A 24,375-nucleotide genomic window follows, 5' to 3' on the forward strand; every position below is an offset into this window, starting at 1 on the left:
GGGAAAGTCTAACATGAATCCCTGAAACTATTAGGAGCTGTTATGAATCTCTTCTGTTATGAATCTCTGTTATGAATCTGTTATGAATCTGTTATGAATCTCTTCTGTTATGGATCTCTTCTCGATCCTCCCAGAGTGCAGGACATGGAATAACGGGCTCAAGTTAAAGGAAGCCAGATTCCAGTTGGACATCAGGACAAACTTCCTGACTTTTAGAGCAGTACGACAATGGAATCAGTGACCTAGGGAGGTTGTGGGCTCTCCCACACTAGAGGCATTCAAGAGGGAGCTGGACAACCATCTGTCAGGGATGCTTTAGGGTGGATTCCTGCATTGAGCAGGGGGTTGGACTCAATGGCCATGTAGGCCCCTTCCAACTCTGCTATTCTATGATTCTGTGATTCTATGAAAATATGGAGGGTCAACTAGTGCAGACTATGGGTCCAAAGCATTTTTGCCTGGCCCCATGCAACCCTACCAAATATTAAGTAGGGCTGTTCACTAGCCCCCCAAACCACTTCGTGGCCCGATCTGGAACTTTCAGATCGGGCCCAAACCAGTTTGGGCCGATCCGACCTTCCCCCGATCCAGATCAGATCCCGGAGCGAGATCTGAAGGGTGGGATCGAGATTCGCCCACCATTTTTCTCCCCTTCCCTACTTGGCTCCACGGTGGAGGCAGGTAAGTGGGGAAGGGGGGGCAAAGTGGGGGTGGATAAGTCCCCCTTACCTGGCTCTGCCATCCGCCGCTGCACAGATCGCAGCGGTGGAGCCAGGTAAGGCCCCCCTCCCCCCCACATACCTGCCTCCGTTGTGGTCCAGCGCCAGCTTCAACTGAGGGCCAGCCCTCAAGCTGGAAGAGCATGCCACTTGAGGCCTGGCCCTCAGTTGAAGCCGGCGCCGGACCGCGATGGAGGCAGCTAAGCGCCCCTCCCCCCCCCCACTTACCTGCCTCCGTCATGGTCCAGTAGCGGCTTTAACTGAGGCCCAGGCCTCAAAGTGGAAACAGGCCTGTTTCCTCTTTGAGGCCTGGGCCTCAGTTGAAGCCACCATCGGACCGCAACAGAGGCAGATAAGCCCCCCTCCCCCCTTACCTGGTTCCGCTGCTGTCACCGCATGGACTGCGGCAGCATCGGCAGGTATGCCCCCCTCCCCCCACACTTACCTGTGTTCGGAGCTCCGGATCGAGGTGAAGCTTTCCGCTTTGTCTCGATCTGCAGCTCCCCCGACCTGATTCGGCTCTGCCTTTGGTGGAGGCAAATCAGGCTGCTCTGCTATGACCCGAAACGGAGCGGACCACAGCCGTAATATTAAGCCTTCCCTGACTGACCAGCCATGGTTTTATTGATATTATGTGATTTTAGACATTTTAATTCAGTATTATTATTATTATTATTATTATTATTATTATTTGTTTATTGTTAATCATTTGGATAACTTATTGGATGTAGAGCAGTTTATAAATCCTGTAAATACATAAATAAACAAATTATCAAGATTTGTCCACAGGAAGGAGAAAGAGAGAAATGCTTTCAAGTTGTACAGAACGGAGAATGCTGTGCCTGAATTCACATGTTCCATTAAAAGCAAAACGCAAGAACTGAAGTCCATCCTATCCCATCCCATTTCTGTTCTTTAAAACAAAACAAAACAAAAACAAAAAAACCCCTAAAGATTCACATTTAAATTGTATACATTTTCTCCTAAAATATGCATTTTTGTTCGCAATTCTTCCTAACGTACATTTCTGTACAGGTCTTTTTAGCTGACAGCTGCATCAGAAAATTCAAGGAAGTGTGCAATCCGAAAGATAACTGCGTTCTGATCCACATATTCATCTGGGCAGTGTGAGATAGGTCAGTTCACTTAAAAATGCAGACCTAATGAAATTTTCCAGCATCTCAACTCTGAACATACAAGTTCCATCTGGCCGTTGCTGGACTTATCTTCCATGTATTTGGCTAATCCCCTTTTAAAACCATCTGTAAAGACTTCAGTTCCCGCTACTTTATTATTGGGCGTGTCTACTCATAAGGATGCTGAAGGAGTGGGTGGCAAAATATTTGTCTAGCTCCTAGACTGCTATCAGGTTTCCTAGAGGCAATTCTTACTCACCACAGATGATTAAGTTCTTTACAGGGCAGCGTTATTATAAGTTTGCATTGATGGAAACGAAAGCTGTGCTTTAATGTTCTTCACTTTTCACTTTTCAGTTCAAACGTGACCATTTTTGTTGCTTCTCCCCAAAAGTACTGGGATTGTACGAATATTTGCCTTTGCTCTCCAAATATTGTTTCTCCTGCCGCTGGTACTGGTGCCAATCCTGTCTCCAAATTGCTGCTTTTTCCCTCTTCCCTGGATTACTTACATGGGTGCTCTGACCCAATCAGATATTGTGCAGTGAGCAGGATGATGTCACTGCATGGGTAATCAGATTTGGCTATGTGATGGTGATGTTGCTGAGGGCAAGTGAAAATTCGCACGCTCACAAAGAGTGAGTGGGGGGGAAATGCCAGACGTGAGCAAGGAGAGCATTTCTAAGGACCACTAAAAATAAGTTGATAATTTGTGGCCCAGCTCATCTAAAAAGTAGTTCTCGATCCAATCTCTGCTGCCAATAAAAGAAGAAGAAAAAACAGTGTCAATTTCCCCACCCACCCCAAATTGTGTAGAAGTTGCATTAAGCTAGTCTTTATGCATGGAATATAGAAGGTGTAGTTCATTAGGGGTTAAAGCAATGAAAATGGCAAGCGAAAATGGCAAATCAAGAAAACTCCAAAACCTCTAAATGAAAAGTTTCTCCCAGGGGGAACCGTATCTCACGCTGTGAGTATTAAGCTTCAGAAAGAGAGTTCCACCAGCCTCCAGCGTGCAAATGTGCTGTCCGGCTGAAATCATTAACATGCGAGTAAAACAACTGATGCAAATAAGATGTTAGTGTGTTTCGCCTGCCCCAACCAGGAAAGACCCATCACTTAGCTGATTTCTTTGTGTGTGTGTGTGTGTTTTGTGTGCGTCTCTATGTGCCTCCGTGTTTGCTCTCTCGTTCTCCCTCTCTTTTCAAGGATACTAAATTACTTTCTTCTTTTTTTGTTAATGGCAATTAGAAGCAGCAGCTAACACTAGCCAGGGAAGAGTGAATGTAAACAAGACCCCTATAGGCAGCCTAGTGCATTAATGTAAAATATGCCCAGACAACATAACTTGTCAGAGAGGATTATTTCTGTTCAGTGCATCTGCAGGGGCCCCTTAGCTCCACCACTCAGTGTCTGGTGAGAGACAGAGGGAGAGAGAGAGAGAGAAAGAGTAGCCATTAGTGAGTAGCTACTGTGGCATTGATGTTTGAGCGCACTTCTGGACCGGCTTTTGTTGCAAATATCGGTGTAGAAAGCATGCGCTGTCCCAAATCCGCTGTTACTATGAGAAATGAGGAGCTGCTTTTAAGGTAGGTTGATTCCTCCTTTGTTTTTACGGGGGCTCTCCCTAGTTGCCAGGGCCCCATTGTGGCTTGGAGATGCACTTGGTACTCTTTTCCCGCCCCAATTAATTTTGGGGTGGGGGGAGGGGAGGCTCAATTTGTCGATAACAGGGACCACGCTTTTGTGTAACCTGTGAATCGCTAACCTCCAACTGCAAACAGCCTGAAACAGGAAAGCCAAACAAGAAGTGATATGAAAATAAATAAATCTCCAAAATAAAAAAAAAAAGCTGGTTCGTGGCGGCTTTTAGGTCGCCTCCTTCATTGTTATGCATCGGGCGCGGAATAATCATGGGAAAAGAGCAAAGGGAGACTCCATATTAGAGCCAGTATCCTAAATACCACTTTAATTTGTACTTGGGTTATATAAATCATCTTTCTTGTCCTGCGGCTCTACTTGACCACTTGACGCTCTTTGGGAGTGGGATACATAAACATAATAGGAAGAAGCATATATTGCATAGATGAATGGATTCTTAACATTCTGGGGAGTAACAGAGAGCCAGCCGTTAACAGAAGCTTTTCAGAGCAAGGAAAAGGGGCGGGAGAAAGGCAGCAAGCATGAGAGCGCCAGAATTCTGCTCAAACTGGCACCCAGCTTCTGGGGTGGGGGGGAGAAATGTCGCCTTTTGTCTGTTTTCTAGCAGACATTCGAGCGTGTGAATACATCTTTTGGCTGACAATGATGACCGAACAATAGAGCTGTCAAGCTAGCTTAATGTATGTCTGGGTTTGTGGTAGTTTTTTTGTTCTATTATTATTATTATTATTATTATTATTATTATTATTATTATTATTATTATTTGGGGTATCTTTTTTAAAAATTCCTATCCCATTTAATTTGCTCTTATCTCCTTTATATAGACTGTGTTATGAAGTGGGCTCCTATTGTTTCTCTTTTTCTTTCTTTCTTTCTTTCTTTTAAAAAGAAGGAAAATATTATTCATTCTCAATTTTTTCTGCATATTGTGACTTTTTGTCTACCAGGATAAACTTGGAGAGGCGTCATCATTCATTTCAGAAAGGAAACTTAGCAATTCTGTACACCACAACTTTTTAGCCAGACAAGTGTCTTCTTGTTCCTGTTGTGTTTCTTGTACTATTATCATATTTGGAAACATTTCAACTTTCTCCATTGATTTGCAGAGAAATGCTAATTAAATTTTAGTCTTGGGGATAGACAATCCAACTGTTTACCATATGTCAGGATATTTAAGGAGCGTAACTATCCATATATAACAAATAGTAAATATTTCACTTTCTGAAATACATCTCTAGAAAGACCTATGTGTATCTATTCTGGAGTAAAGCCCATTGAGTTCAAGGAGGGCTTACTCCCAGGTAAATGAGTTTAGGATTGCTCCTGAGTATCATAATAATGAAGACTGCTCCAGCATATACCTCTCTGTAAAGATAAATATTGTTTGTAAGTATTTCAGAACTCAGGCAGGCTTTGCTATCTGTGAAATGGGACTGGGTAGAACTCTTATTACCTATGGGATAACCTTGTGTATATTAGAAATGCCAAATCATAAAAAGTTAGCTGATTTAATAACAATTGGAATATTTTTTTTCTGTTTTGGTGTTTGTTTTTACCGGCATGGTACAGAGCTTTTTTGCAAAGGTATTATCATGTTCACTGCAGCATTATTCTCTGTGTCAATTGGGTTGGACTGTATGTTTCTGTTTGTACACTGATGGGAGCAGAGGATGATTTTTAAATTGAAATAATATGTGGCCGTTCTTAAAGAACATTGATGAATCTTGCACACACGAGGGCAAGAGAGTAATTTCAATTGAACGCAGTGGACTTGCAACTTTGGGTTACACCCTTCACACTCCAAATTAGATATCTCTCCATTGTGCTTTAGGATCATTTGCTTTTATCCAGACGAGTGTTAGAAAGTTTTTTTCCCCTCTTTCCTTGGCCATCAAAGCAGTATTTGGCCATAGCTAGACCTGATGTTTATCCCTGGATCGTCCAGGTATCAAAACTGTTCATCTAGGTGACATACAGGGGATCCAGTGCTCAGGCAGGGGCGAACCCTGGATGATCCCAGGATAAACCTTAGGTCTAGCTGTGGCCTTTGTGAAACTCTAGCTTTTCTGCTTTTATTAAGGGTGTGTTCTTTTGCTGTTTGTGTTCCCCTCTGAGTAACAAGTATGTGTATGCCAATGAGATTTCATGAAGGAACGGCCTTCTCTGGGTACATGACGCTGAGGAAGCTGATGTATCATTTGTGCTGCTGTTTGGTGATGAAACCGGACCACTGAGTGTTCCTTAAATTCACCCCGACAGGTGAATTTCTGCTGAGCTATCAGGCCTCGTGTGTGTGTGCACTGCGTGGAAATTTGGATACTGGCCCATGTTGGGATTAGTTTTCACACCACGAATGCTTTCTGCATCTTGCTCAGTCAAGGTACAGTTAACTTGTTAGCTTCTTCCAGGGCTCTCAGAATTGTACCTGTATTTCAGAATATTGCTCCATTGGCATACTTTTTTAAAACCCGTCTTTGAGTCTTTTTTATACTAAAAGCAAGATTCCTTAAATGCTATCCTCAATAGTCTTCAGAGTAAGAGAAGTTCCCCATATTTTTAGTTATGAACGTCTCAATGCAAGTCATGCTTTTATACCTCTTCTGATAGTTTTGTTTTCCTCTGAAGCCATTAATTGATCACTTGGATGATAATCGATGGAAGGCATCAACTGCAGGTTACAAATGCAGGTTCGAAATGAGAATTTAATCAGAGCGGTTGGTTGTTTTCAGTGCTTTGTGTTATATTTGACAAACCTGTATGCATATGCTGATCAGATTAACAAGGATAATCTAACATGAGTGCTTCCATTGCAAGCTTCTTTAGTTGTGTGAGTGATGCCTATTCATTCCCACAGCTTGGGCAGGAGACGTTCAGAGTGTAACATAGTTTCTTACTCATGTGCCTTTGTTGAAAATGAATGTAAATCTTACCTGTGGAGGAGACAGCACATAGAGTATTTTATTATTATTATTTTGCTCCCTTTCCAAATACCAGAACCCTGAGTCACCCAGTGAAACTGGTTGGCAGTAGAGATTCAGGGCTGAAAAGAGAAAACATCTTCTTACAACACTTAATTTGTTTGTGGAATTCACTCCCGTAAGATGTGGTGAAGGACCACTAGATTATATCCCTTTCAAGAAAAAGAGAAGAAAAGGATGAGACAAATTAGTGGAGGACATGTCTGTCCATGGGCATTTATCATGACTGAACATCTACATACAGAGGCAGTATACCTGTGGTTGTCAGTGCCTGGGGACAACCAACAGAGGAAGGCATCATCATCATCATCATCATCATCATCATCATCATCATCATCATCATGTAATGCTGCAATGTTTCCAGGGGCCCAGTGGAAGCTGGTTCAGTCAGAATTCTAAAGGAGCTATCCAAGGTGCTTCAGCCTTTAGAGTTCTGACTGAAACCCAGAGCAGATCCACTGTCCCACTGACATTGGAACCACAGGCCTCCACTGCAAAGATATCTCTCTGCTGGCTGCTAAAAACAGAATGCTGGACTTGAAGGATCTTCCCTTGCTAAAGCATTAAATCCAGGGTGGGTAGCAGGTGACCTGTAGGCCATATGCATCACCACCGTGCCCTTTTTAAAGCCTTCCACTGCCTCCCGATCCACCCACCCACCAAATTTTCTACAGTGCAGTGGTAGCAAAAAGAAGCAGTGGTTTTTGCTTGAAAACAAGGCTCATGAGGAATGCATGCCTGGTTTGGAAACAGAATTGCACTCCCAGAATCCTCTCTGGAGCATGACTCTGGCCACAGCTAGACCTAAGGTTTATCCTGGGATCATCCAGGGTCCGCCCCTGCCTGAGCACTGGATCCCCTGTGTGTCACCTAGATGAACAGGTTTGACCCCTGGACGATCCAGGGATAAACCTTAGGTCTAGCTATGGCCTCTGTTTCTCAACAAGGCACATGCTTCCGGCACACCACCTCGCTTTCAAGCAAAATCACTGGTTTTGTTTGGTTTTTTGCTAGCACCACAACAGCAATTTCAGCAGCAAATTGGCCTGCATACAGCCCTGGAATACCCAGAGGTTCCTCACCGCTGCATTCAATGATGAAATTCTTCTTTTAAAGGTCTTTAACCAATTGGGAAGCAACAGGAGGGAGAGCTATTTCCTTCAAGCCCAAAGGCCTCTGGTTAGCCACTGCAGAAAGCAGGGCACTACGTTAATTGGATCATAGAATTATAGAATCATAGAGTTGGAAGGGGTCTACAAGGCCATCGAGTCCAACCCCCCTGCTCAATGCAGGAATGCACCCTAAAGCATCCCTGACAGATGGTTGTCCAGCTGCCTCTTGAAGGCCTCTAGGGTGGGAGAGCCCACAACCTCCCTAGGTCATTGGTTCCATTGTCGTACTGCTCTAACAGTCAAGAAGTTTTTCCTGATGTCCAGCCGGAATCTGGCTTCCTGTAACTTGAGCACATTATTCCATGTAATGTTTGGCCTGATCCTGCAGGGCCCTACCTCTGTATATCTACAGTACTTTTAATGTTACCTTATCTGAATATCAGAACATCAGAAGAGCCATGCTGGATCAGACCAAGGGTCCATCTAGCCCAGGACTCTGTTCACACAGCGGCCATTTGAGAGGTGAAGTGTGTTGGAATGCTTGAGGAATTAGTTGGTCCAAATATCAATGCAAACAAATCTACACCTCCTGAACTATGGAGTTCTCCTTCAGTATCTGTTCTTGAATGTATTTTATGAGGCGGTTGAAGGCCTGTGTTTCATTAAAAAGAAAACACTTTTCTTTTCTTTTCTTTTTGGTAACGTTATAGCTGCTACAAGCAACTAAAAAATATAAGATGATGATGATGATGATGATGATGATGCCAGGATGTGATGATATGTCCATCCCAGGCACATTGTATGGAAAAAAGATGGCCGCCCCCATCTTTTTTTCCATACATTTTTTTTCCTGGGAGGGGCAGCACATTCTCTTATCCCAGAACTTCCAGGGACATTTTTAGCCCCAGTTGAAAATACGTGGCAGCAGAAGCAGCTATATCATCATCATCATCATCATCATCATCATCATCATCATCATCATGGCAGCCCTCAAACCACTCCATAAGAAGAAGAGTTCCATGCAGATTTTGTTGGAATGAATGTGGACGTCGAATTAGCATGAATACATGCAAATTGACATGAACCAAAATTAGACTCATCCTTCACTGTGTGATCGCTGGATTTGTTTATTTGCTTTTAATTCCTATATGTCTCATTATAGGAATGTGGCCATTTGTATATAATGTGATTTCCACCTGCCCAAACTATGGACGATTAATACTGCTTAACATTTAGACTGTGCATTGCAAGTGCTCGAGGAACTTAACGTACATCAGTATTGTAAAGTTTCCTAGATATTATCTCCTGATTCCACATGGGGGCGGTGGCTGAAGTTGAAGATACCAACTTGCTTAAGGCTACCGAGCGACCTTTTAGCTAAGCTCAGATTTGAAGTAGTGACTCACCGTCTCACATTCTTACACTCTATACTACATTGGTGCACCTATTTCTTGGGTGCTTCACAGTCTATTTGAGTTGTGTAGTTCTTGCTGTAGCACCAGGTAATTTTACAGTCTTAAAACACTGTTGCAATAGATGATGATGATGATGATGATGATGATGATGATGATGTTTCCCATTTGGAGCAGAGTTTGGCTAGCTATTGTGCATCCACCTGGGGCATGTCTACACCCCCTGGCGGAAGGGAGAGGATCTCGCGATATGCTGATCGCGAGATCCTCCCCCTCAGTCCACACACAACGCTCAACGTCCCAGGATGAAGGAGGACATCGCACCCTCCATTTTGTTTTTTAAAGGAGTAGTAAAAAAAGTAAGTGAAACCCCCCCGACCCCACTCTCCTCCACACCCCTGATGGGCACGGAGTGCTTGAAGAGCTCCGTGCCCTGTGCCTGGTTCCTGGCTCCTTGCGTTTACACGCGAAGAGCCGTGATGAAACCGGGATGGCTGCCTGCACCTCCCGTGGTCTCGGGACGATCCTGAGGTCACGGGAAAAATCAGGCTAAAAGCTGTCCCGGTAATCCTGGGGAAATGGAGCGATCATCCCTCTCTGCCCCTGGGATCCCATGTGTGTCATGTGGATGCACAGGGATGATCCCAGGACAATCCCTGGGATAAAGCATCATCTAGACATGCCCCTGGATTAACAAGTGTTTGCCACTGTTTCCCATTTAAGGCTCATTCCTGCCTAGTTATGGTGCCAGGCTATTGCTCCTCAGTTCCCCCTTCAAACGATGGAGCTATTACACATTTTTTCTGAACAAGAAGTGTTGACCCTCAGACCTGTGGTCCCAATATGGCCCTCTGATTCCCTGGACAGCCACTCCCCTGGGCCATCTCTTTTCTCTTAACTGAGCATTATTTGGTGTTTTCCCAGCTTTTGTGTAGTTCCCCCCTCCCCATTCTAAAAGGCTGAGATTCTGCTCCTAAGAGTTATGTTACTGGCACTAACTTGAAGTTAACATATGCTGGGGTCTGTGTGTATTTTTGATGCTTGGACTATGTCTCTTTTTCCTTCGAACCCACACCTTTTGCCTTCAGTCCAAAACACAACTGCCTAAATATTCTCCAAAACTGAATCCAGCCGTCAGGTTGATAGAAGTTCAACATCATTGTTCTAAGCTATTTCTCATTGAACACAACTTCTTGTCCCCTTCCCCATCACTCAAAGTTCTGAAGTGTGTGTATGTAGGTGGGGGGAGATCTACATTCACACCTGCTGGGACATTTATCCACAAAATCAAACATGTTGTGCTCACAGTACATAACCAGAAAATTGTTTCCATCTATTTCTAGTGTTTGTATGAACCTGTGAACTCGGGATGCTTGAGAAATTGGTTCTTTGCAAATTCCAGTATGAACTGACTTGATCAGCATCTCTGGGGCAAATGTGTAGATCAAAACACACTTCTCTTTTGGATCTTCCAAATTGTGTAGTGCGGTTCTCAGGTCAAGAAATGTATCAAAGTCCATGGCCCTTTCTACACCTAAGGGTTATCGCAGGAAAATGGAGGGATCGTCCCTGTCTGCTCCCGGGATCCCTTGTGTGGCATTTGGATGAACAGGGTCACCCTAGTATCCCCCATTGCATAAATGGGACCTTTATGGCTGCCATTTATGCAATGGGGGGAAATATGTAATTTCTGGTCATTGTGGTATACAGTGGAGGCACCAGACAAGGGCAGACGGCTACCGAGCCCCCATTGGGCTTCACCAGTGCTCGGAGCACTGGTCCGCAAACACAACACTCTACTTGGCCCAGGGGGACACATGTGGCAGATTCCGTTGGACTTCTGGAGTCAGTCAGGGCCCCACAACACCCCTAGTGGTAGCCAGTGAAACTGCTGCAATAAGAGAATCACATGTAACTAGCCTCAGTCAACCGTCTAAAGTACTGTTTATTTATTTATTTATTTATTACATTTCTATACCGCCCAATAGCCGGAGCTCTCTAGGCGGTTCACAAAAATTAAAAACATTCAAAGTATAAAACAACAGTATAAAACCATAATGTAAAATACAATATAAAAGCTCAACCAGATAAAAACAGCAGCAATGCAAAATTACAAATTTAAAACCATGTTATTTAAAATTTATAGATTGTTAAAATGTTGGGAGAATAAAAAGGTCTTCACCTGGTGTCTAAAAGCATATAATGTAGGTGCCAAGCGAACCTCCTTAGGGAGCTCATTCCACAGCCGGGGTGCCACAGCAGAGAAGGCCCTCCTCCTGGTAGCCACTTGCCTCACTTCCTTTGGCAGGGGCTCACGGAGAAGGACCCCTGAAGATGACCTTAGGGTCTGGGCAGGTACATATGGAAGGAGGCGTTCCTTCAGATAACCTGGCCCCAAGCCGTTTAGGGCTTTAAATGTTAATACCAGCACTTTGAATCGGGCCCGGACCTGGACTGGCAGCCAATGAAGCTGGAAAAGGACTGGCGTAATGTGGTCTCGTCGGCCAGTCCCTGTTAGTAAGTGTGCTGCCCTGTTTTGTACCAGCTGAAGCTTCCGGACCGTTTTCAAAGGCAGCCCCACGTATAACGCATTGCAGTAATCCAAACGAGAGGTTATCAGAGCATGGATAACTGTAGCTAAGCTATCTCTGTCCAGATAAGGGCGCAGCTGGTATATCAGCCTGAGCTGATAAAAGGTGCTCTTTGCCACTGAGTTCACCTGTGCCTCAAGTGACAGTTCTGGATCCAAGAGCCTTTAGGGGGAGTGCAACCCTGTCCAGGACAGGGCAAACATCACCTCGCCGGACAGAAGAACCACCCGCTAACAGTACCTCCGTCTTGTCTGGATTGAGTCTCAGTTTGTTAGCCCTCATCCATTTCCAGTTTGTAAGCACTCATAGCCTAGGTTGACCATCTGAAAAGGAGGACAGGGCTCCTGTATCTTTAACAATTGCAGAGAAAAGGGAATTTCAGCAGGTGTCATGACCTGTTGAAATTCCCTCTTCATCACAACAGTTAAAAGGCATAAGAGCCCCACCCTTTTTTGTATCTGGTCAAGAGGGCAGGGCTCCTGCAGCTTTAACTGTTGTGATGAAGAGGGCATTTCACCAGGTGCTGCATGCATACATATGACACCTGCTGAAATTCCCTTTTCAATACAACTGTTAAAGATACAGGAGCCCTGTCCTCCTTTTCAGATGGTCACCCTATCATAGCCCTCTGCCTGAATACATGAAACTCTCTGATTCTCTTTCTCACACATATATTTTAAAAGCTCCACTTCTCCCCACGTTGAAGAAATTTGCAGCCATTGGTAAGTTGTGCCTGGGAATGATGGGAGTTGCAGTCCAACCCATCTGGAGGGCACCAGGTTGTGGAAGACTGTGTAACAGAAAAAAGGCGCTGAGGTTCGGATGGAGAAATCGCTTCTTCAACTGTCTTGGTAAAGGATCATAGAAGTGATCCATGTCCCATTTTCTCTGAAACTTTGCTTCCTGCAGATGCATACACAAGAATTCTTTTTTTTAATGTCTCGGCATGTTAAACGCCTTGTCGTGAGATCAGAATGCCATTGAAGTGAGGTTCACCGACTCCCCTGACACCCCTGTTATCAAATTTAAGCATATAAGATTGCGAGCTATACCTTGGGGGCTGAATGAGGGAGAGGAGAGAGAGAGAGAAAACGGGCGCAAAAACAAAAGGGAATGGCTGGATTAATATTCATACGTGGGTCTTTACTTTCAAGTATAACTTGCACTTGGTTACTTAAGAAGTCATTCAGGAGTGAATCAATAGTAATTACTGTAATCAGGAGAGCTAATTAGCTGACGATGCGGCTGATGGAAAGTTCATTGCTTTACAGCCCTGAAAACACCTATGTTGATGAAGCTAAGAGGCGAGGAGGCTGCCGTAAGTGGAGAGGTTTGGGGTTTGATCTGCTTTATGAATGACCTGCTCTCTACATGGAAAAGTCCTGGTTGAAGGACAGGGGAAGGGTTGTGTTCGGTATGGATGCATGAGGAATTATTTCCAGTTCATTTTTTTTTTAAAAAAAATCAAGATTTATCAAGTTTGCACCTTCCAGACTGAACACAGACCCAAATGCATTTCGCGGTCGAAGTCTGTACATTTCCAACCTTGCAATGTGACTCACGGACGCGCACCCCAAATGCACTCGACGGCATGTGTGTGTGTGTGTGTGTGCATGCTTTTGCAAAATTGTGCACATGCTTTAAGCAATGGGAGAAGAATGTGTGTTCCAAATACTCCTTTGAGGGCATTCAGTCATCTTTCCTTAGTGTTTGGCGTTCCCAAGAGCGTCTCTGGAGATGTCCTTAAGTTAGAGGCTGGACTGAATTCTGTAAACTGTCTGGCTTGGGTCCATGCTTTCTGCTTCTGGCTTCGCTGCAAATTGGCACTTCCAACAAATTCCCTGGTATCCAAGATCCTGTTAGACCATTTTGATTCTCCCTGGTCAAAGGCCATGACAAGAAAAATCAACTCAGTAGGCCTTTCATCCCCTATGTTGCTATCAAGGGATCTAGCAAGCGCCAAATCAATTGTGAACAGAGGCTGCTCGGGATATGCAAGACCTCCAGAGTGCTGCTCAGGGTCCATGCTCCCCCCAGTCCTTAGGCTTACCAGTTTCCTTTTGCAAAGACGGGATGCCCTGCCTGCACTGGTTAACAATTCCCAAATACAGGAGAGCATTCTCACTAGCTAGACTTAACGTCCTTCCCTCTAAACTTTTAGATGGCAGATACAAAAAAATCCCATTCCCCAACAGTTGCTGTCCCTGTAAAAATACTGAGGTGGAAACCGCATCACATGTGTTACTGATTTTGTCAAGGGGCTAGGAATGATCTTCTGAACCCCATTTTACAATCTTTTCCTGGTCACCCAACTGAATTCCTAATGTCCTTATTATTTCAGAGCTCAGACAAGTCAATCACTGAGCAAGCGGCCAAGTTTTTGAACTTGGCCATTTCTATTCCTCTATGATTACTTGTCCTTTTAATAGTTAAATGTACGCTCAGTCCTTTTGTATGTAACTTTTGCTGGGAGGGTCTATTGATTGCAATAAAATTGTTGTTGTTGAATGCATGCTTTTGAAAAATTGTGCACATGCTTTAATCAATGGGAGAAGAATGTGTTCATTTTTAATATACAAATATATGCACAAAAATGCACACACATTTTCATGTGGAAAAGAAAAAAACCAAGACCAGAATCTGATACAGAAATGAAAGAGAATGAGCTTCAAAGTGGAATTTGAAGAACTTTGACAAACTCAAATTTTGCTTGTACACACATCTGTAGTGCCTAAGGATGAACAGGTCAATGTATCAACCAGTCCTTGCCAGTTTCTCATGCGTTCAGTCATTACTCTGTTACATCCTGTATCCTGCGATTTTTTTTCTTTAAATGTAAGAAAATCCACATTTAAATTGTATGCATTTCCCTTGTAAACTAGGCAAGTTTGTACGGCATTTTCCCATAATGTAGAAAGCATTGTACACCTTGTAAGGCTACGTCTTGTGGTAGCGAATTCCATAGTTTGACCATGTGCTGGGTGAAGACATCCTTCCTTTTATCTGTACTGAATTTCCCACTCATTGGATTCATAGGATGACCCTGGTTTCTAGAGAGCTTCAGCTATTGGGCGGTATAGAAATGCAATAAATTAATAAATAAATTATTGGAGAGGACTACAGTAATGCAAAAGGTTTCAGTTAGTGCTGTGCTGAATCCTGTCTGCTATTTTTAAGAACCTTTTCTCTCTCCGAGACGGAGGGCTCATCTAAACTAAGCAAGATATTGCACTATGAAAGCGGTATGAAAGCAGTATATAAAAGACAGACACCACACTACTGCTTTGTAGCAGTGTTGAAGTGCACTGCAGGATCTACACTACTGCTTTATAGTGGTACTGAAGTGCACTGACAACTGTTGGGGCCCATGACACATCTATATCACGTAGAATATAACACTATGAAAGCAGTATATGGTATGTGTCATGGTTCCCAACACTTGTCCATGCACTTCAATACCCCTATAAAGCAGTTGTGTGGTTCTTGCCTTTTATATACCGCTTTCATACCACTTCCGTAGTGGAATATCCTGCTTGGTGTAGATGAGCCCAGAGGCATTGCTTTTTTCTGACTCTTTTGTAGGGAAGGGGAGAATTTCGGAGGAAGGGGGAAGCATTCCCACATACCTTTTAAAGTGTAGCCAGTTGTTGAGGGGGTCTTTTTTCTATTTTTATTTTAAAACACACACATACACACACACGGGCACTTGAAGGAGCCTGACAGTTCTTCCTGAATGCTTATTGGAGACCGTGTGACCTCTTCCTCTCCAAGAGGCATTCAGGGGGGGAAAACAAGAAATAGAAAGAAGATGCCTCAACAACTTCCCCCACCCCATGGAGAAAATTATTTTTTTATTTTATTTTATTTTATTACATTTATATACCGCCCCACAGCCAAAGCTCTATGGGCGGTTTACAGCAATTAAAAATGGTGAACATTAAAAGTATACAAAATTTAAAAACCATCAAAAGCATAAAAAACAGTATAAAAACAACAGTATCCATTATCACCTCTCTCAGACTCTTTCACCAGAATTTTCAGTCCCCCCCCCTGCACCTCCCACGAAATGCCAAAAATAGAGGAATCAAAACTTTCAGCCCAGTGCTAGTTTCAGTGTACGTGCCTCATAAGAGGGGTATGGATGTGGCCTTTTTATGGCAACCTGATCAGTGAACATTGCAGAGCAAAAGGCATCTCCTGTTTCTACGTGAGCCCACAATCTCAAGGCGATTAAACGCCGTTCCTAGAAATGAGGAATTCTTGTTCCAAAAGCGTCGTTCCCAGCGCTCTAATATCGTTAAAGATGATCAAGCGCCGGTCGCTATTAATCTTTGCGATCGCTTCCCTGTGACTGTTTTACTGCTTCCAACGCATTGACACATTATGTCAGCTATATAAAAGGTAACTGGAAATGGCAGCTGGCGAGAAAGCATGTCGCCATGCCTGGAATGAAATGGATTATCAGGGCAGCAGGAGCTGCTGGCACCACCGCCCGTCTCGACTTGACCTGCTGAACGATGGGCTGCTGGCTGAGAGCGATGAATCACTAGCGTTCAGGAAGCACGACTGAGAGAAACGAAAACTGGAATTTCCTATCCTAAACACTATCAACATGGTGAAAGAACTGGGCATGTTTAGCCTGGAGAAGAGAAGATGGAGGGGAGACGTGAGAGCACTCTTCAAATACTTGAAAGGTTGTCACACAGAGGAGGGCCAGGATCTCTTCTCAATCCTCCCAGAGTGCAGGACATGGAATGATGGGCTCAGGTTACAGGAAGCCAGTTTCCGGCTGGACATCAGGAAAAACTTCCTGACTGTTAGAGCAGTACAACAATGGAACCAGTTACCTAGGGAGGTTGCGGGCTCTCCCACACTAGAGGCCTTCAAGAGGCAGCTGGACAGTCATTTATCAGGGATGCTTTAAGGTGGATTCCTGCATTGAGCAGGGGCTTGGACTTGATAGCCTTAGAAGCCCCTTCTAACTCTACTATTCTATGATTCTATGATTGTCCTTTAGTTTGCTTTTTTATCCCTTTCTTTTTCTTGGGATTCCCCTCACACACTTGGGATTCCCCCCATTGCAATTTTTTCTTGAACTTCATAATTAACTAGAGATGTCACCAAAATGTGAAATTAGGTGGATGATTTGTAGAATTTCTTATGTTCGTAATACCTGGATTTTTACTGAGCTTGAATGGCTATCTAACGAAATTCGTTATTCCCTTTATTCGAAATGAGATTGATTATGAGGGCCTGCAGAGTCTGTGCATGTTCTGACTGATGTTGTTTGGTTTAACCCTTTACTTTCTGGGGGGGGGGAAACCACATATGTTCCATTTGCAATGGTCATGCTTGTGGAAAGATCTCACTTAATCCTTTAGTTATTGCTTTCCAAACCAATCAGTGTAAAAGTTTGAAGTCCTTCAACAAATAAGTCATGATCGAAGGAACAGCCACATAGCTTACCATGCATGCCTTGTTCAATGTTTCCTTTTTCACTTGTGGCTTGATTTCCTTTCGGTATCCTGGGAGTCTACCAAGGCCATTTATCAGTCAGTTATTTTTTTCATATTTGGTAAGACCTTGGTGCTGATGGAAGGCACTGTGAAAGGACTCTGGAAAAGGCATCTAAGAAGGTAGAGGTCAGGAAGGCAGCACTGCAATCCAAGGCACATGGCCAGTGAGGAGAAGATCAGTTGGAGACACCACAGCCACGTGAAACAACTTCACTGGCTCTGTACTGACTGTATGGTAAACAGTAGGGCATGTTTAAAGAGGGAGGGCAACAGAGCATCGTGATTCATGACATAGCGACACATAGCATGATGTCATACTACAGTCCCCAAGATGCACTTTGTAGATGCACATGTGACAATTTGTATATACACAATGATACTTTGAAATAACAGATAATTTTAACCTGAGATTGGTTGGAGGAATCTGCTCTCCAATCCAGGATGGAGATGCCGCGTCCGTGACAGATGAACATCCATTCTCTGCTCAAATACCTCCAGAGAAAGACAAGCCACCACCTCTCAAAGAACTCTATTGCACTGCTGAACAGCCCAGACTGTGAGGATCTTCCTCCAAATGTTTAGCCAAAATCTGCTGCCCTGCAACGTCCAACCATTGCTTCCAAGTCCTGTCCTCTGGACTAACGGGAAACAATTCTGCTCCATCTTCTGCAAGCAGCCTCTCTGATCTTTGAAGGCCACTCTCATGTCTCACCTGAACCATCTCATCTCCAGGTTTAAAATACTCAGCCCTTTCAATTGTCCGTCATAAAACAATTGCTAAGCAAATTATGATGTATGTTGGGTTAAGTTCATCCATCACTACAAAATCATTTCCTGTAGCTGTGGTGGTAGCTTAGGGAAGGCGTAGGCTACCTGGTACCCTCCATGTGTTTGGGACTACAACTCCTACAATCTGTCAGCATCGGCCATGATGGCTGGGGCTCCTCCCTGGCTTAGGGTTCACATATTGGTTTCGGAACTGCAAATTAGGTAAGTTTGCATTACCTACAATGCAAACTGAACAAATCCATTTCCCATCCCTAATAAAAACCGGATACCTAGTCAAATGCCCTGCTCAACACAGGCTTTCCAATGCAAGATGGAGATACACTATCCATGACAGATGGACATCCAGTCTCTGCTGAAATACCTCCAGCAGAGGAGAAGCCCCCACCTCTAAGGGAGTCTATTCCACTGCTGAACACCCCAGACTGTGAGGACCTTTCTCCAAACGCTTAGCCAAAAACTGCTGGCCTGCAACGTCCAACCATTGCTTCCTACTCCTGTCTTCTGGACCAACAGGGAACAATTCTGCTCCACCTTCTGCAAGGCAGCCTTTCCAAACTTTGAAGACCTAAACCTTCTCATCTCCAGACATAAAATACCCAGCTCTTTCCATCGTTCCTCCTAGAAAGTGTTTGCTCATGAGTACACAGGAAAGCAACTGAAGAAAGAGAAGGAAGTGGAGTCAAAAACAGGGAAGTGGTGTGTGGTGGTTTCAATTATGGATGTGTACATTTAGTTACAGCCTTGGGTACAGTTGGTCATGGGAACCAGGGCTATATGCCAAAGGCTTCACAGAAAAGCTAGATTTTGAGGAAGAATCTGTGTGGAGTAAGAGAGGTGGCATCACACATGTCTCGTTGGTGGCACGTGTATAGGACTGGACTGTTCATTTCTTGGTATGGCCTACATTGACTAGTAGCAGCAATGTAAGGCAAAGGTCCTTCTGAGCCCTTCGTTCTCACTGAATTCCTTTTAGTTGGAGATGCCAGGGACTGAACCTGAGACCTCATGCATGCAAAGCATGTGCACTGAACCCTCTCTGAAAGTGCCAGCCTCTTTGACCCACCTGCATTGGCTTATCTGGGATATGATGCATTGCGCTCACACATTTCCATCACAGCGGGGATTGGAGGAGATAGCTCCTTCCATACAATGAGTGGCTAATGGATCGGTTGACCTCAAGGGCGCCATCAAAATGATGGACAAACACTGCTGACACTTTAAGCAGATTCACAAGTGGGCAGATCAGTAGGTTCTCACTAGTACACTGCTGCCGGGTGGTTTGTGGCAGGTGGGGATGAAAAAGTCGAGTCACTTAAATGAGACAATGATAATAGATGGGAAGGGGAGCAAATCAAAGTGGAGTAAGAACACTTTAGTTCTTCACCAAACCCTGGAGAAGGGGAAATACAACTACAGGTACTACAGAAAACTACAAAAACTACATAAACAATCCTTTTGGGAGAAAAAGAAGCTTATTATTAATATTTCCATGTTTTCAAGGGATATGCATGTGAAACTGCAAGCACGTGAAATGTAGGTTATGTGCTGTAAATGTAGATTATATTGCGTTCAAGTGCTTCCAGAAGGTGTAAATGTAGTGAACAGAATTGCACCATGTTTTGTGTAAAGTAAACTAAATCAAGTTCTTGTTTGGGCATCTGAGCATCCAAAGGGTTTTGGCTGGTGATATTTCTCAGGGAGTTCCACACATCCATACTTGGGATCCACCGAAAACATTAATGTTATTAGTGAAGTTGTGCTGTTGATGCCCTCTGCAACTTGCCAACGCTGGATGTTTTCTGTTAGGTGCCGGAGGCTAAGGAAGAAAGTCTCCATGCAGTGGGCAAAACGATTAAGATCTGAGAGAGCGACCGAATATTTCCCTAAGTAGAATTTGGTGGTGAATTTTAAGGAATAGTTTTAGCCTGCAATCCTATATTAACTTGCCTAGGAATAATTTAGTAGGGCTTACTTCTGAGTAAGAATGCAGGAGGATTTTGTCTGGCCTGCATTTTCAAGCAATCCAAGCTAATAATGCAAGTCCCCAACGGATATGCAAATTGGAACACAATTAGTTATCCTTCGGATTACGCACTTAAATCTGTGATGCAATCCTTGTCTCAGAAATTGTGTACAAATATGTTCCATCAGGGGATGTTTTGGATAAAACTCCATATAGTAGGGCAAGTTCAATATGAAAGACCTATCTTAGGGGAAATTGCATACAAAGTAAATAGGTTTTTTTAAAGTATTTATTTTATATATTTAGAATATTTCTATACTGCTCCCCACTCAAGAATTTCAGAGCTGTGAACAAATAGAATAAAAGAATAAAAACACATTAAAAATACATTTTTAAAAGTAACAGAGTGCAAATAAAACCACAGCTGGTCATTCAGGGAAAGCTTCATGGAAGAACAACATTTTCAGGAGGTGCTGGAAGGAATACAAGGTTGGCACCTCCCTGACCTCCAAAGGCAGAGAATTTCAAAGGAAGGGGGCCACCACACTGAAGGCTCTTCTCCTGGTGCTCACCAACCTGGCCAAAGGTCCATGCGGAACCACCAGGAGCATGCCCTCAGATGACCTCAGTGACCTGGTGGGTTGATAAGGGAGAAGGCGCTCTCTCAGGTATCCTGGTCCCAAGTTGTTTAGGGCTTTGTACAGTAGTACAAGAACTTTAAACCTGGCCCAGTAGTGCATAGGCAGCCAGTGCAGTTCCCTCAGCAGAGGAGTTACACGCTTGAAAGGGGCAGCTCTGGACAACAGCTGAGCTGCAGCATTCTGCACTAGCCCCAGCTTCCGGAGCAGCTTCAAGGGCAGCCCCACATTTTAAATTTTTTTTTTTTTTTAAGTGGCAGATTGGTGCAGAAATTGGACAGAACAGATTTATGATTGAATATATGTGAAACTAACACAGACTGGAAAACGACCGATTCATTCACCCCTATTTTTGAATAGACATTATAAGAATGCACTATTAATGTTTGTGATTATTCTCCGTTGATACCGTTGGCCTTTAGATATTAGTTCTTGGGCATTACTTACTGTTCTGCTCTTTGGCATGGTTGCTGGGTTGTTATTGTTGTGTTACTGGTTTAATTGTCGTTGCAGTAGCGATTTGTGGTTGGCGATGATTTTTAACCACTAAATGCTTGGGCAGAAAATTACCTTTTAATGGTTGGATTTTTATCTACTGGTACGTTTTTATGCTCTCCCTGTAATAATTGAAATTGTACAATACACTCGGTTACATTATTGCAGTATAACACGCTAAACAACTTGCGGCCATTATAGTTAATGAAACTGTTTATGATGATTAATTTGGAGCTGATGGAATTAAAGAGAAGAGAAAAGAAGGGAGAAAGGAACCAGGGGGGGGGGAAAATAAGGGAAAAGTGAGGAACCAAGGAAAATGCGGAAGGCCAAATTCTGTTAGCTAATTAAGGTAGATGAACTCACCCCCAACTCCATCCCCCCCTCCATCCCACTGGCTATGATGTAGCCAAAGGTAAGCACTATGGGACTATAATTCCTTCATACTGAAGTTAGTAGAATTTGGACTGGATCATGTTCAACAGGGTCATCTTTCAATATCCTTTGCCACTGAGAAAAAGTTAGCAGTGGTCTCATACTGAGCTATAGCACTGAGTTACAAAATGTTAGGATAAAAACGTTCTGAAAGTATTCTCCTATGGGCCAAACTAAATTTTCTCATACTCATCCATAGTGGAACTACATGTAATTGTTTTCCCTACTCTCTTGCAAGTGCTTGCAGGCCTCTATTTGGATTGAACATTAGAAGAGCCCTGCTGGATCAGATCAAGGCTCCATCTAGTCTAAGGCCTTAGCAAAACCTAAGGTTTATCCCAGGATTGTCCCGGGGTCATCCCTGTTCATGTACATCAGGGGTCCCTAACCCCCGGGCCACGAACCGGTACCAGTCCGTGGCCTGTTAGGAACCGGGCCATGCAGGTGAGCTGCTTTCACCCACCCCCACCCCAGGGTACCTGGGAGTGGGGCGCCATCTTGCCTGCCCAGCCGAAGTGAAGCCAGGACATTGGAGTGGGGTGGGTGGCTTCAGAACGGCATGCCCGTCCGGAAGCCACTCTGGGAGAGCGATTTCCGGGTGCACCATTCTGAAGCCACCCGCCCGTCCCAGTGTCCTGGCTTTGCTTCGGCTGGGCGCCCACCCAGCTGAAGCGAAGCCAGGACACTGGAGTGTGGGGGTGGGTGGGTATGGCTTCCCAAAACCATCCCCTCAACCCCACCCCCGCCGGTCCATGGAAAAATGGTCTTCCATGAAACCGGTCCCTGGTGCCAAAAGGGTTTTGGGACCGCTGATGTACAGGACACACACATATGGTCACCCTAAGCAAAATGCCTTGACAATATAACTGAAGAACAGAAGAAGTGCCCTTCTGGATCAGGCCTAGGGTGACCATCTGAAAAGGAGGACAGGGCTCCTGTCTCTTTAACAGTTGCATTGAAAGGGGCATTTCAGCAGGTGTCATTTGTATGCATGCAGCACCTGGTGAAATGTCCTCTCCATCACAACAGCTAAAGCTGCAGGTGCCCTGCCCTCTTTTAAATCTGGTCACTCTAGTATAGCTCCTGCACTTTAACTGTTGTGATGAAGAGGGAATTTCACCAGGTGCAACGTGCATACAAATGACACCTGCTGAAATTCCCTTTTCTACACAACTGTTAAAGATACAGGAGCCCTGTCCTCCTTTTCAGATGTTCCCCCTAATTAAGGCCCATTAGCTTTGCAAAAGGCCTGCTTCTAGTTGAAATGGAAAGTGCTAGAACTGGTCCATTGATATGGACACAGAGAACTGTCAAGAAGAGCACCTCCAGTTCAAAATTTACCATTTCATAACTGCCAGCAACTCCCAGCATTCAGCTTCCTTGAAAGACTTTGGGTTCTGGTATTATCAGAGAGGGAGAAAAATATCTTCCTATCCACTTTCTCCACACCGCGCATAATGTTATAAATCTCTATCATGCCCTGCCTTGCTTGCCTTATATCTAAACAACAACAACAGCCCCACAAAAGAACCAAGTCACCCCCCAGTGCAATAAAATAAATAAATCATAGAATCATAGAATAGCAAAGTTGGAAGGGGCCTACAAGGCCATAGAGTCCAACCCCCTGCTAAATGCAGGAATCCACCCTAAAGCATCCCTGACAGATGATAAAGAAATAAATCTTGCTCTAACAGAGTTACTGGATCCTCTGCTTGAATATCCATGTTTTATTATACCTGCTAGGAATGAGAATGGAGATCGCTTACCTAAATTCTTGAAGCCAGCATTGGGGTGGGGGTTTTCCCCACAGCGTACAACGCTGAAAGAGTGCGCACATCTTCTTCTTCTTCTTTTTTTCCATCTTCTGTCGGGCTATTTCTCTGCCAGTCATTATCCGTCACGAAACATGCGGCTCGTTAAGTCGGAAAGAGTAAATAAAGAGAAAATTTAACAAGTGCTAAGTGCTTGTAAATTTCACAAAGCACATCTGTGACAGCCCCAAGAATTGGCATGTAGAACACAAAGTCGTATCCTCAGTTCACACCATACGTTGGCCCCAGAGCTTCTAATCGGTTGTGTTGTGCCTAGGGGAGAAGGGACGCCTTCCCCTCTGTTTATTTCCCCCTTTCCATTGTACTGCAACGTAATGCATTGCACTGCAACTTCATTCATTCTTGCATTTGCAATATGCCACATTTCCAGGACCCCATTTTCTCTCTGCGTTCAGGAAGCTGTCAAGAAAACTCGTCTCTTCGGCTTTTTAAATATGCTTTGGACTGAAGATTGCTTTTAATGTTGTATTATATTTGTATTTGTTTATCTTCCTTGTTTTTATTTTATTTTATTTTATTATTTGTTGTCACCCGCCTTGGTTGGTTCTAGAAAGGTGGTATAGAAACACAATCAATCAATCAATAAAATGTAGTAGAGCTCTCCCTCATGTGAATGTTAACAATAGACACGTTTGTGTTGATCTGGATATACTATGAAAAAAAAGCCAAACAAATTTCATGATTGCTACCTTCCATTAGTAACTCATCCATGTCTCAGCTTGTCTAATTATCCAAAGTTTTTCAATTTATTTCCGCACCTTGGGTGGGCTCCCAATTATGTGCTACCATTCAAGCCCATCCAGGAAGCATACCAGGGAAAGTTAAGAGTTTTTCTACATGAGGCATTTATTTTGTGCTCATAATTTCCTGCTCACGGTTGTTTGTGGGTTCTTTAGATGATGTCGTGACCCTCCAGTTTTGCTTCAATTTTTAAACAGCACTTTCGGCAGGTTTTTTTTTTTTTTTAGAGTAAGAAAAATGTGGTATTTGTGAAAGTGAAAAAAAACACTTTTCTCATTTGTATATTTGCTCTGTTCTGTTATAGAATCATAGAATCATAGACTAGAATCATAGAATAGCAGAGTTGGAAGGGGCCT

The 24,375-nt window shown here is 43.8% G+C and overlaps 1 protein-coding gene across 5 annotated transcripts in view; it reads left to right on the plus strand.

Moving 5' to 3' along the window:
* The first annotated feature begins 3,297 nt into the window (after positions 1 to 3,297).
* CELF2 (CUGBP Elav-like family member 2) overlaps positions 3,298 to 24,375 on the plus strand; it is a 403,350-nt gene continuing 382,272 nt past the window's right edge. For all 5 annotated transcript variants that reach the window (XM_063134745.1, XM_063134747.1, XM_063134750.1 and 2 more), the window contains exon 1: positions 3,298 to 3,444. In XM_063134745.1, coding sequence (XP_062990815.1) covers positions 3,338 to 3,444 — 107 coding nt within the window. In that variant the 5' untranslated portion in view covers positions 3,298 to 3,337. The remainder of the gene's footprint in view (positions 3,445 to 24,375) is intronic.

This window comes from Elgaria multicarinata, chromosome 9 (genome assembly GCF_023053635.1).
Source record: "Elgaria multicarinata webbii isolate HBS135686 ecotype San Diego chromosome 9, rElgMul1.1.pri, whole genome shotgun sequence".
In the NCBI taxonomy this organism is placed as follows: Eukaryota; Metazoa; Chordata; class Lepidosauria; order Squamata; family Anguidae; genus Elgaria; species Elgaria multicarinata.